At 38.5% G+C, this 14,287-nt stretch overlaps 1 protein-coding gene across 1 annotated transcript in view; it reads left to right on the forward strand.

Annotated features, from left to right (window-relative positions):
- IL17REL (interleukin 17 receptor E like) overlaps nucleotides 1-14,287 on the forward strand; it is a 50,023-nt gene that overhangs the window by 22,911 nt on the left and 12,825 nt on the right. The window contains exons 3-9 of the mRNA XM_026081524.1: nucleotides 3,197-3,346; nucleotides 4,132-4,241; nucleotides 5,681-5,795; nucleotides 9,133-9,177; nucleotides 10,017-10,156; nucleotides 10,322-10,393; nucleotides 12,645-12,699. Coding sequence (XP_025937309.1) covers nucleotides 3,197-3,346; nucleotides 4,132-4,241; nucleotides 5,681-5,795; nucleotides 9,133-9,177; nucleotides 10,017-10,156; nucleotides 10,322-10,393; nucleotides 12,645-12,699 — 687 coding nt within the window. The remainder of the gene's footprint in view (nucleotides 1-3,196; nucleotides 3,347-4,131; nucleotides 4,242-5,680; nucleotides 5,796-9,132; nucleotides 9,178-10,016; nucleotides 10,157-10,321; nucleotides 10,394-12,644; nucleotides 12,700-14,287) is intronic.

Raw genomic sequence — 14,287 nt, forward strand, 5'->3', positions numbered from 1 at the left:
ATCTGAACATGAGGAAAAACTTCTTCACTGTGAGGGTGGCAGAGCACCAGAACAGGTTGCCCAGAGAGGTTGTGGAGTCTCCTTCTCTGGAGATATTCAAAACCCGCCTGGACGCGATCCTGTACAACGTGCTCTAGGTGACCCTGCTTGAGCAGGGGGGTTGGACTAGATGATCTCCAGAGGTCCCTTCCAACCTCCACCATTCTGTGATTCTGTGTGATTCTGTGATTTATAGAAGGGAAATTATTTTCTATTGTTTCTTCCTTGTATTATATATTTATTGTGATCCAAAACTAATGCCCTCATGCAAGATATGATCCACTTAAATTATTATTAATGAGTTTTGCAGTCTTTTGCATTTCTCAAAATGTATCATAGAATTAATTTAAAAAAAATCCGAAGTGAAAGAGTCATTTCATTTTTTCCAGTGTATTCCTTATCTGTTATCAGGTTGAAGGTACAAACCATGATCAAGGAAAGCAGTGTCCCTGTTTAGGGATACACAGTAGTGCCTAAAACTGTACTTGTGCATCTGCCTGATACTGATCCAATGTAAATAATGCACCTAGGTATGACGTATAATTCTCCTGAGATAGGCCTAAACCTGTTACATCTAATAATACTGTACCTCAGGCAGTAATAACAAGGACCAAATATGTTGAGATAAATAACATTGTCAAATTCACCCAAACAGAATACTTTGTGAAGAACTGTAACATTTAACATTGCATATCCATTGTCTTCCCTAAATCATCTATGCACAGACATGGAAATAGGCAAAATTAGGCTTGGATCAAGAAATTTATACCAACAACAAAAGAATTAAGGAGAAGCAATTGCTCCTGGTACTATTCATTTTCATAGACAAACAACATAGTCTGGTCATTTACAGCAGGTGTGAACAACTCCATGTCATATGATGCAGTCAAGAAAATAGTATTTTTTGAGCAAAGAGCTGAAGCTAAAACTGATCATCACTTAGCATGTTACTAGTAATAATTATTAGGTAGTTCTGCAATAAAATAATCTCCTAATTAACTGTGGGTGGATTGGTTGGGTGTTGTAGAATAACTCTCCATCCTGAGATACCTTCAGGATTATTGCACCACCCACTCTTGGAAGATAGACTATACATGTTCACATTTGCCTGCTGTGCACAGTACTTAAGACTACCTCATCTCTGTGGAAACATATTTACAAATTCTTCAAAAGTCATGGTACTCTAGTGCTCTTAAAGCCTAATTTGTATATTTTTGAATTATCTGTTTTTTCTTTTGTTGTTTTGTACAAATTATATTCTCTCATTACCAATATTACCTTGGAAAATTAAGAGCTGACTCTGCTCTGATTTGAGGTAAAGTATTCTGATTTTTGCAATCTTCTACAATTATTTCATATCAGCATATCCTATTGTCTGCAAAAGATTTTTGATAGCATAAAGCTAGGATAACAGAGTGGAGATTCAGATCTGAAGCATTTGTCTTATATGACTTTTGATATGTATCATGCAGGATATATACCTCCTGATACCAGGTGTGAGGGCAACTTAAGGCCTGACAAATTCAAGCCAGGGTACCACATTTATGTCAGCCTATTTTCATAAGGTGACGTGAACTATCATGTATCAGCACCTGATGCCCGACAGTGGGCTTCTGCTCCCACTGGAAGCTGTCAAAGTGAGGACTGATCTCATACTATAGAAAGAGCTCCTGTACAGGTCCATGCACCTTCAGCCTGTGAATTTAGGGCACTTTTCTTCATGGTTGGAGAGGTAAGTAAGGATATACCTCTGCCATTCCTCCTCCATCTCCTACCTCTCCTCTATGAGAACTGTGGATGTGTTGTCCATGAGAGTCAATGGACATCCATGCTTGGCAATAATTCTTGGCCGTACATTGAGGGATTCTCTCTTTCCTGCTGATCTGAGGTGGCAGCATTATCCTGTATTTTATGGCAAGCACAGTGCAGCATCATGACATTGCTGTTTTCATCAGCATATGCTCTTCACCATGATAGCTGAGCACCTCCTAGGAGTATGTAAAGCAGTATGACTAATAAAAGTCAAATTTCTTTTTTTTGTTCTCTCAGCCTCTCTCCAAGGGGAGGAGAAAGTACAATGAAATATTTTGTTTTACTTGGGTGTTTTTTAACTTTCATGCTGCTAAGTCCTGAAGCTAGGTAGGTGTTTCAAGGAAATTGCCATGCTTTCATTGCAGCTAAAATGAGGTTTGCTCCATTGTATGTTGTAAAACCAAGGTACAAAACCCAATTGCCTGGCTATTTATTCTGACAGTCTCTCTAACTCTAATGTTTCATTCAGGACTACAAAAAATATATTTGAGGTATAATGCCTAAGGAATGCATTAGAGGTTAAATCCACTCCACCAACATAAATTCAGCACTGAATAACTGATTTCTGTGCAGGGGAGTCTGGGAAGTAGAAAGAGATGAAGTATGGCTAACTGATGAGATTTGGGGCCATAAGACTGTTTCTTCTTTTATATTATCCTGTAGAAGGCTGCTGTGCAAACCTATGTCCTGAGACTTTAGTCATGTCTAAATTGTCATTGGAAAATAAAATGTGTTCTGTGCCTACCATTTACAGCTTGGAGAAGGCGTGGATAATGTTTAATCTGTTCTCATCATTCTGGTCTAAAGGAGAAGGAAATCCCATAGGTGTGAGGGATTTTTCCAGGACTAGGAAGGCAATGGTGCCCCCTTGTGTGAAAATGATATTTTAACTGCAGCTGAGACCATCAGGCAATCTTTTCTAAAATTAAAATACTACCTATAAGAGTGCTCAAAACATACAGGTTTTGAAAAAAGCTTAAATACGCTACTAGTCCAGCCATGATCTGGCAGATCTAATTATGTAAAAGCACTGTTAGTCTAGCTGTGTTCTGGTAGTCATAATTATTCGAAGTGACTCCTTCCCTAAACCAGGAAATTTTCAAACCATGTCTATAAGGTAATGCAGTCACTCACTGCATTGCTAATGGAGCCAACCAAGTGTTTGCTCTGGTCATGTGAAAGTCTTAGGTAAAGTACTGGCTCTGCTCAAGTCAATACTGACTTTCCTACTGACTTCAGTAGAGTTGAGGCTTCACCTTTGGGGCTTCTGGCAGTATTAGTGCACTCCTTCAAAAACACTGTGTGCAAAGTGAGATTTCTCTATCTGTGTGTTTTGCATTTGCAGGTGGTATTTTTAACAGCTTCTGCCATGATGCTCCTGCATCTTTATCTTCTGTGGTGATGAAAAGCATGAAGATCTCAACAGTGATGAAATGTGTCCAAGGAACCCAGTGCTCTCTTCATTTAAGTGTTAAAGGAACACTGAGTCTGGATGGTAGGAAGCAGATTTGCTACTGAATCATTTTTGTTCACTTTTTGTTTGTAGCTGTTCGGCCAAATTTTGTTCCACGTTGCAATGTTTGTGTCCAAGTGGTTTTCATGTGATTATATCAGTAAGATTTCTTATGGAACTGTTTAACTAAAATCCATGATAAAGCCCTGGTCTTACTCAAAGGAATGAGAACTGACATAATGAATTCAGTACAACAGAATTTTTACTGCCAATATGCTAAACCTAAATTTTCCTCTACCAGTTACCCAAGCACCCTGTTGCTTTTTTCTTTCTTGCTCTCTGTCTCACACACACACACAAATTTCATGTGCCTTGGTAACTCAAATTGGTGTAAGTGACTTCCCCAAGAGAAGGAGAAACGGTCTTTGTGTCTGAAGTTATAATTCTGCATCAAAATAAAATGAAAACACTAAAACTCTTTTGGCATAGCCTATTTTTAATAACACCCTGCCATTCATGTTGTTAGTGTGTTACCATTTAGGTATTTCCTGGTGTGCTTCACTCTGAGTTAATGGGTTTAATCATTTGCATAAGTTTGCATAGTTAAAGCTTTAATTTAGAGCAAACTGTATCAAATCCTTCCCACCCCCATGTGTGTATATATGTAATGTCCTGTTCCTTTTTTTTTTTTTTGAAGAGATAAAATACATGTGCCTTTCACTTCGAAGGAAAACTTAGGATATGGTACATTTTGTTTTAATTTAGTTTTTGTTTTTGTTAAAGATGCTCAAATTAAACTTTTAAAATCTATTCTAAACTCATTTCAGAAAATATTCGTGGGCTGGAAATATGTTCTTTTTCGCTGGACACACAGCAATCTCAGTGCACAAATGTGAGGTTTGCTAGGAAAAAAAGCAAGATGCTTAATGGAAAGAAGGTAGATTCCTTTTTTGGTTGTTTATCATTTAAATGTTTATGAGTCTTTGGAGAAAAAAATATATTTTGCATCTCTTTTTCTTTATTCTCTTGTTGACTTTTTGGAAAACTGCAATGAAATGTGTGCTTCAGCAGTGTCAAATGAAAGCCGATGATAACAAAATGACCTTTTATAACCCGTAACCTTGCTTCTCTACCATTTTCATACTTCTTCCACTTATCTTTTTGCAAGAGGAGCTGCTTCTGCAAAGCCTAATTTTCAAATCAAACTTGTTAGCTTTCTTTTTCTGCCCACCAAATTGTGGGGAAGATTTTGTGCCTCCAGTTGCTAGGGAGAGCAATGTCACAAGAACCTTTAAGTGCATATGTATGACACAAAAATATTTGGGTGCCTAATCTGCTCCAATCATGTCAATAGAATTTATGCATCTGGAAGACAGCTAAGTGCCTAAATACTTGTGCATATCTGTCCTAGGCTCATGGTAATAATTACAACGGCAGAGTACAATTTTGTGCTAAACTGAGCCTAGAAGTATTATTACAATTTGCAACCGGAAAAAAAAGAGCCATTCTTGACCCACTGTTTAAAAAGAGATGATAGTTTGTTTTCAGTTATTGATGGATAACTGTTATAAATCCCATACAAAATGGGTTACTTCTTTTGCTTTATAAATGTTATATTGATTGAATGTGCAAAACTGCAATTTCAATTTACACTGTGTATTGCTCAATAATTGAATATCCCTATGTGCAATGCAGAGCTGGCAATGAACAACTGGTAACTTTAAGAATAAGGTAAGTTTTATAGGCATGATTTAAAAAACATATTTTCTAGATTTTCTTAGTTTTAGTTCAGTGAGTAGAATGGTGACATAAGATGTCTTTTACTCTCTAAATGTCTTGTACCAGATAGGAGTATATCCAGTGTGAAAAGTTACAAGGAATGTAATAATTGTATCAGCGAGGGAATGACCGGCTATAATTGGACCTCAACTTTTGCCTCCTAAATTACCTTCTCTCTCTCAAATTGTAACTAGAATGAATAAATTTGCCAAAATGTTTAAACAGACATTTCTTCCTCTTCTGCAAGTGTTTGTGCTTTTAAAATGCCTATAAACTGGGACTTTTTTTAGTATGAAAGACCATTTCTTTTTGAAGCTCAGTGAGCATCAGATACCTGTATCTCTGTGGTTTTAGGATTATTTGGTAGCTTGTAGATATTTGGGCTTCTGGGAGTGAAGAAGATAGCAACCTCCTGGATTTGAAGTAATGACACTCTTTGAAATCCTTTCATTAAATGGTATCTGCTTCTTTTACATTCTTAATGCTGCAATAAGTCCATTTGAATAATGACTATTGCTTGCTTAACTCTGATAACCAGTAGTCTTCTTGTATTCTAGAAGTCACTCACAAACTTCATTTTATATATGTTTTGAACAGGTACAGGTACAATTCAACTGCTTTGAAGTCAATGTAGCACAGCACATCTATGTGACCATGAAAACAGTACCAAATTACTGTGAAGTAAAGCTGAGTCAGGAATACTATGTTGAAGGTAGGAAAATATCTTTAAAGTGATGTTTCAAAGAAAAAAAAAAAAAGAAACACAAAGCCAAATCTCCTCTGGGATACGTTGATCTAAATGACACTAGATCATGCAAGCCTGGACCAATGTCTACCAGCTGAAAATCTATTTTATTCTACATTTTGATGATTTATTTTGTGCATACAAATGCCTCACTTGCTTTAAAAAAACAGAGACTGTGGTCAACCTATACTATGTGTTTGTCCTAATTTGCCTTCCAGTGACTGGCACGTGCTCTGGCTCTGCCTGCAGTTCAGTCCTGTGCGCTCTCACAGAATCACAGAATGGTGGAGGTTGGAAGGGACCTCTGGAGATCATCTAGTCCAACCCCCCTGCTCAAGCAGGGTCACCTAGAGCACGTTGTACAGGATCGCGTCCAGGCGGGTTTTGAATATCTCCACAGAAGGAGACTCCACAACCTCTCTGGGCAACCTGTTCTGGTGCTCTGCCACCCTCACAGTGAAGAAGTTTTTCCTCATGTTCAGATGGAACTGCCTGTGTTTCAGTTTGTGCCCGTTGCCTCGCGTCCTGTCGCTCGGCACCACTGAAAAGAGTCTGGTCCCATCCTCTCAACACCCTCCCTTCAGATACTTGTACACATTGATAAGATCCCCTCTCAGCCTTCTCTTCTCCAGGCTGAACAGGCCCAGCTCTCTCAGCCTTTCCTCATAAGAGAGATGCTCCAGTCCCCTAATCATCTTTGTAGCCCTTCGCTGGACTTGCTCCAGTAGTGCCACATCCCTCTTGTACTGGGGAGCCCAGAACTGGACGCAGTACTCCAGATGTGGCCTCACCAGGGCTGAGGAGAGGGGGAGGATCACCTCCCTTGACCTGCTGGCAACACTCTTCCTGATACACCCCAGGATACCATTGGCCTTCTTGGCCACAAGGGCACATTGCTGCCTCATGCTTAACTTGGTGTCCACCAGCACTCCCAGGTCCTTCTCAGCAGAGCTGCTTTCCAGCAGGTCAGCCCCCAACCTGTACTGGTGCATGGGGTTATTCCTCCCCAGGTGCAGGACCCTGCACTTGTCTTTGTTGAACTTCAGGAGGTTCCTCTCCGCCCACCTCTCCAGCCTGTCCAGGTCTCTCTGAATGCCAGCACAGCCCTCTGGTGTATCAGCCACTGCTCCCAGTTTTGTACCGTAGGCAAACTTGCTGAGGGTGCACTCTGTCCCTTCATGTAGGTCATTGATGAAGAAGCTGAACAAGACTGCACCCAGTACTGACCCCTGGGGGACACCGCTAGCTACAGGCCTCCAACTAGACTCTGCACCGCTGACCACAACTCTCTGAGCTCTGCCATTCAGCCAGTTCTCAATCCACCTCACTGTCCACTCATCTAACCCACACTTCCTGAGCTTGTCTATGAGGATGTTATGGGAGACAGTGTCAAAAGCCTTGCTGAAGTCTAGGTAGACAACATCCACTGCTCTCCCCTCATCTACCCAGGCAGTCATTCCATCACAGAAGGCTATCAGATTGGTTAGGCATGATTTCCCCTTGGTGAAGCCATGCTGACTACTCCTGATCACCTTCTTGTCCTCCACATGCTTGGAGATGGCCTCCAGGATGAGCTGCTCCATCACCTTTCCAGGGATGCAGGTGAGGCTGACTGGCCTGTAGTTCCCTGGGTCCTCCTTCTTGCCCTTTTTGAAGACTGGGGTGACATTGGCTTTCTTCCAGTCCTCAGGCACCTCTCCTGTCCTCCATGACCTTTCAAAGATGATGGAGAGTGGCTTAGCAATGACATCCGCCAGCTCCCTCAGCACTCGTGGGTGCATCCCATCGGGGCCCATGGATTTGTGGGTGTCAAGTTTGCTTAAATGATCTCTAACCCACTCCTCCTCCACCAAGGGAAAGTCTTCCTTCCTCCAGACTTTCTCTCTTGCCTCCAGGGTCTGGGGTTCCTGAGGGCTGGCCTGACCAGTAAAGACTGAAGCAAAGGCGGCATTCAGTAACTCTGCCTTCTCTGCATCCTTCGTCACCAGGGCACCCACCCCATTCAGCAAAGGGCCCACAAAGGCTCTCTGTGCATAAGATGGAGCCTCTGCTGTCTTTTGGTAGCTAGGCCCCAGATGGCTTCGGAAATGACTGAAGTGCTACATCCCTTTGAGGAAAGCTTAATAAGAAAGTATAAAGAAATTTCTCTTTAGCTTGCTGTTCTATCACCTGTTTTAATGTAACTGGATAAGATAGCATTGTTCCACATTGTTAAAGTGCCTACTCTATGTATATAAAAATAGATTCAGCACTGTTGTGCTACCAAGATACGGTGTGGCTGCTGCAAGCAAGTCGTGGTGCAAAAAATGAAATGGGACCCCTTGTTCAGTCCAGTGCTTGTGCTTGTCCTGCCTTCCCATGGGCACAGCCTGCGAGTGGGCTGCCCTTGCCCACAGCACTTGGTGCAGTATCATCCCTTACACACACTATCAGATGTGTTATGGCTGTTACACACCTTCATATAAGTAAAGCCTCTTTGTATTTAAAAAAAACCTTTTGTATTCATGATAAATCGGCTGCCTCATTATTGAGGGAAAAATGTACTTTGTGAATACAGAGGGGAAAAATAAGGTTTTATAAAACCCAATTTTAAGCCACTTTACATGGAAGAGTGAACAAAGGAAAACACAGGAAAATATTGTCCTGGGGAAAAGAATGGTGTGGGGAAATGAAAGCAAAATACTAAATACTGAGTTAAGCAAAGAGAGATGAAAACAGTAGGAAGTGGTCTATCAGCTATTTAGTGTTCTTCTCAAATCAAGCTTTAAGTTTTTGAGATACAAACATATTAGTTTTGGAGGTGTCAGCTGCCCTCTAATTCTGGCAAGCTGTCTGGGAAATACTGGGGTATTTTTTAGTAAGCCTGCAGTGGAATCAGAATAGCAAAAATTCACAATCGTTTATATCCGTTGAATGACCCTGGTAAACTACTGGAGTGGCTTTCAAGGAAACAATAAATTAAATTATTATTATTATAACTGAAATTATTTTTGGGTCCTGGGTAAAGAAGTGTACAGTTATAGCCTAGATTTTTGAATTATTTAAACTGCTGATGAGGTTTTACAGTAAAAACACTAAACTGGTGAGAGAGGATCCTTAATGCAAGTTATGACATAATCAGTGTGTATGGAAAGGGTACAGATTCTTTTCACTGTTTATGTAGAAGTGGATGTAAATCTGCCTTTAAAAAGGGGTGTATGGGACAGGTTTCCTGTTCGGAAGCTCTTGGATAGTTTGGAGGTCTTAGTTACAAAGCTATATAAATAAAGCAGCACTGAAGAAAATTCTGGTTTCTATTTTGCAGATTGCAGAAACAATGATGTGGGAAAATATATTCCAGGCTGTTTGGGTGAGCTGATCTTCTATGTACATTAAAGCTGTGAAATATTTCTGGTGGCCTATACAATGATATGTTTTCATAGCTGGATAAGCAGAAAAAACTGATGATATACAACTACTGTTACTTGTAATTATCAGATAGCTGTAGGTTATGTCCTGGAAAATTTAAGTGTTTCTTTATACTGACTTGGAAACGTTAGATAGCAGATAAAGATATTGACACCCTATTTAATATTTAAACTTTTAAAAACAGGTTTCTGTTCTCTTCATGCACTTTGGATTACTTGTTACAGATTTTGTCTATAGACAGACCTCACATTTAGATTGAAATTATTTTGCCGAATGACTGTCCCGAGTTTGCAATACCTGTGAATAAAAATAAAATATTAAACAACCTCAAATATTGTATTTGTCTAACATAGCTGCATATATTTTCTATGTAATAAAATTGCAACCTGAGGATAATCAGCTTGTGTATGTAGTAGTATCAGGATTAATGCTTCAAATATCTATACATGAATTACTTAAGATTTCAAATATTGAGGCTGAGTTACAATCAGTAGGTGTCTTGGCACCTCAGTATTGACAGTGCTAATTTAAAAATGAGTAACATCATTGATATTTATTCTCATGAAAATCATTATATATCATAAAATAAGATTATGTTCAGGAAGATCTAGATATTAAAAAAGATTAATTCAAACATCCTAGATAAGAATCTATAGATGTTGAATTTCATCTCCATCAAGTTATGAAATACATTCTGAACACTAAATAAGAAATAATAAAGTAAGAAATATATAAAGTAATAAAGAAATGTAATAATTTCATGTTTTTTTCTTTTCTCAGGTGGAAAGTTAGATTATAATGTAGACCGGGCAAGGAAAGTCATATCAGTGAATGTATCCAACTTTCTTCGAGATCAAGACTATTATGTTCGCTTATGTCACAAATGGTTTAGCTGTGAAGATGTAGGGTCATTTGCTGTGGTGAGTTAAAGCTGAAAGTATTGCTTTGTTGAACTGAGTGGGGGGACTTGTAAGTAGAAATGCTCACTGAGATCATATTTATAGGAACAGGCCTTCTATATCTTTATTTACCTTTATTAAAAGTTATTTACTGTCCTGGACTCATGATTATCTTTTTCATTTCAGATAAAAGGAAAGGAATCTTTAAAATCAGTTTCTCTGAGATATTCTCAGCTACTCCCTTGTCTTTGTATTGAGGTAATGCAGTCTGGGTTTGATATATATTGTGTTTCCAATTAAGAAATTTTATCTGGGATTTGTGTCCTAAGCAAGGAAGAAAAATCTATAGAGAAAGGCTCTGGACCTAAGTTTCTGACCAAGGCTTTCCTGACCTTATGATTATGCAAATTGAGATTTTTTTTAGGAAAGACAGATTAAAACATGGAGATAAAAGGAAAATGGAATACAATTAACATTAATTTACCAAAAGTATTGTGTAAGGCTAATTTGACTAATATATATAAGCAAGGAAGAGCCAGCAGATTTAGTCAGACTGAATTTCATCAGAGGATTTGATATAGTATCTCATGGGAAAATAGCAGATGAATTAAGGAAACTGGGGGTTAGAACAAGATCTGTAGGGTAGATAAATATCTAGCTGGATATTCAACAGCTCCTGTTGAATAGGGCAGTGTTGATAGAAAAGTTATTTAAGGACCAAACTTAAAACAGTTCTTTTATAATGTTTTCATCAGTGGCATTCCCACAAGAAGTGGGAGTGTGTTAATGAATTTTGCTGATAATACAGTTGAGAAGTGTAACCAAAATGGAAGAGAATTAGGATAATTGGAAGAGACTAGAGGTCTTTGTAGGTGAAATAACTAAAGGAGGAGGAAGTGTAACGGTATCAAGTGCAAGTTCATGCACTTGCACTAATAAAAAGAATTCTTGCTGTAAAATGTGAGTCCTCATTTAAAATGACAGTGCGCAAAAAAGATCTGGGTGTAAGAGTTTGTTTATTAATATTAAACAAACATGATGTAAATGTGAAAAACTAGGTGAGATGATTCCCATGCTAATAGGAAAGTACGAGCAAGACCTTCTATGGGATACTGTAGAAAATTTCTGTATCCATATTTAAGAAAGATTAATTCAAATGGAAGAGGTACATAAAAAATCTAGAATGTTTGAAGAATAGAGAGACTGTCTTAAAAAGCAGATTAAAAACACTTGTTTTCATTAGCCTGGTAAAACACATGCAAAGAGAAAATACGACTGTTGTCTAAATACACATCAGAAGGGCCACTTATAGGGAGAAAGAACAGCTTTTTTTTAAGCTAAATGCCCATCTTGCCACAAGAATGAAGGGGAATAAACTTCATTCCATGAATATATTCAGGATAACTACAGTAATTTTTCTGATAACCTGAGAAGTGAGATTTTGGAATATCTTTCAGAAAAAGGAATAAAAACTGATCAAACCAATTTAAAAAGAGCTTGATAAGATGTAAAGATATTATGTGACCTAGTTTCTCATGGAATTTTGCAGTGGGATTCAGCTTGCGGATTAAGATTCTTAAATGTAGATGTCCAGCTGTAGATATCTATATTTGAATTAGATGTTCCAAGCTCTTATGGTCAGTGGACAGCTAGTTAATACAATGGAACCTATAAAGCTGTTCAGCTAACCAAATGGAGATGCCTGTTTTGGGATGAGCTGAGTAGCACTGTAGACTCCACTGGCTGCACTAAGTAGATTTTACGACTAGGGCACCTTAGTCACATTCAGATGTGTACATTATAGACAAGTAAAATGAGGTATCTTAGAGCTGAACCAGGAGCTCTCTTGCAAACATAGGGGTTTTGTTTTACTCCATTCTGAAAGGTAGGAGGTCACTAAAATAATATTATTGCACCCAACATATATACAATGAATTCCATAACATGATTAGTGCTGGGCAAATAAATGGAAATTATGGTGTTTAACAACTGTGAGTAATAGAAACATTTGCATGTGCATCTAAATAATTAGGGCATAGTGACTAAGACAAGCACAGGTATTTGCAGGACTGGGTTTAAGTGTCAGTCACTAGATTTTAAAGATACATCTTTTACCATAAGAAAGGCTAGGAGATCTGATAGTATTAAATAGGTGGTATGTATTGCATCGTCCTTGGATGACTTCTGATACCCCTAGAAAATAATGAGTGTAAAAAAAATGAACAAAAATATTAAACTGACAGACTTTCTAAATGAAATTATGCAGAATATATGACTCAGAAATATTAGGAACATAGTGCTGAAAGGATCACCTGGTCCTTCAACTCCACTTCCCCCAAATGAAGAACAATGCTGTAAAACATCCTCTTAAAAATGCTTCCCAAAGCTTTATAATAAGCACAGCATCTATACATTTGGTGAGAAGGTTGTTTTGTCACATTCTGTCTTGAAATGTTAAAGACTGGTGTATCTGAGAATCTCTAGCTAATGATGACTTTTTGGGTTGTAGGGTTGGTTGGCAATTCCAGATGCAAGGAGAACACAACTTTGCCCCTTTGAAAATGGCAAGTATTGTGTGATTACTCTCTGAGTAGTTTCTAGCAGTTCCAGTAGTATGTTGCAATTTGAAATGCATCTAAGGTGAAAATCATATATTGCAAAACTTTAAGGAAATTGTCAAATTGTTTTGTTATACTGTGGATAGATGAAATAACTTTCTTCAGATCAAATTGTTCACAAAGTTTATGACAATATGAACACTAAGTAACTTTCTTGTAATTTCCCACATTTTCTTAAATCACACACTAACTGGCCGGCAGGAAGAAAAGCCACTGAGGTCAGCTTTAGAATGATGATGTAAGAGGAGGGCTTTAAGGAGAGATTTGAAGGAGGTACCTGACACCAGCCTGAAGAAGGGAACTGGGAGCTGAGAACGAACACAGTTAACTGCATACAAGAGTGATAAGAGGAAAGAGCAGAGTATGAGGTGTCTCCTTGAATTTCTTCACTCAAAAATCTCAAAGGTCTTGGGCTTGTGCTGATACAGAAGAGGGGGCTGCTTTTTAAATTTCTCCTGCAGCATTACTCACAATAGGATAGTAGATAATCAGGCAATGCAAATCAGTGTGTCTCCTAATTCATTACAGTAGCTATCTCAACATTAAGGGCAAGAATAAGATATAAGTGAAGGTCAATAAACAGGAAACCAGTAATAAATGCAAAATTATTTTCAAACAGTTACTTGGAGTGCAGACCCCTTACTTAATGGGAAGTTATTCACATGAAGTTTTCCAGCAAAGTCAGATTTCGGTCAGAGGTGACAGCTGAAAATGAAATTCTCACATTATATAGTTCTTTACTGAAAGGTTTACCAAATGATAGAAAAAAAAGTGCAACCTGAAAAAGTGTTTTATTTTGTTTAGCCCAACATAAGTACAACAATCTTTTCGTCCCAGATTGTGCCAAGAAGCCCATTAAGGGATTTTAGCATTTGATTTTTAAAGAACCATAAGAGCAGTTATAAACACCAACCCATAACAGTTTATCCAAATTCCATTAAACTGCATAGATATTCACTGTAACTCTTTCACATTCTTGCAGAACCAATATGTTTCTGTCAAAATTGAAGCAGTCTCCTCTCTAATTAGCCCAGCCTTCATTTCTGATTTTTTTTATTGTGGCAGAATGCAGTGTTTGTGACGCTATCTTCCCTTTGCAGCAGTGGAGTGCAGTTTGACTAAATAAAAAGGAAAAAGGATACTATTTATACAACAGAGAGCATTTATAGGAACACTCAAGCTATGCCTGTAGCTATGTCTACATCCTGCTGCCAGATCTAGCTTCAAGGTCATATTCAAAGTAAAGCCTGTTAGCCATCTACAGTATGAACTCCTAATTTCTGTCCTTAGTAGCAGTTGAGCCTGAGGCTAGTTCTCAGGGGCACAGGTTGTTTTCTTCCAAATTTTCTCCCATCTCTTCCTCTTTCTTTCCTGTGCTTGGAAGGCACCTTGTTATGCTTCTCCAGCGCAGGAGGTTGGACTTGTGAACACCACAATTCCTTCTTTCTGCTTTCTGGTTCTTTTCCTCCTTGCCCTACCTCAGTCATTCTCGCTGTTGCCCTTGAATGAGGACTAGCTCAGAAGGCCTTTAGGC

The sequence above is a fragment of the Apteryx rowi genome, unplaced genomic scaffold (assembly GCF_003343035.1).
Source record: "Apteryx rowi isolate R43461 unplaced genomic scaffold, aptRow1 scaffold_550, whole genome shotgun sequence".
NCBI lineage: Eukaryota > Metazoa > Chordata > Aves > Apterygiformes > Apterygidae > Apteryx > Apteryx rowi.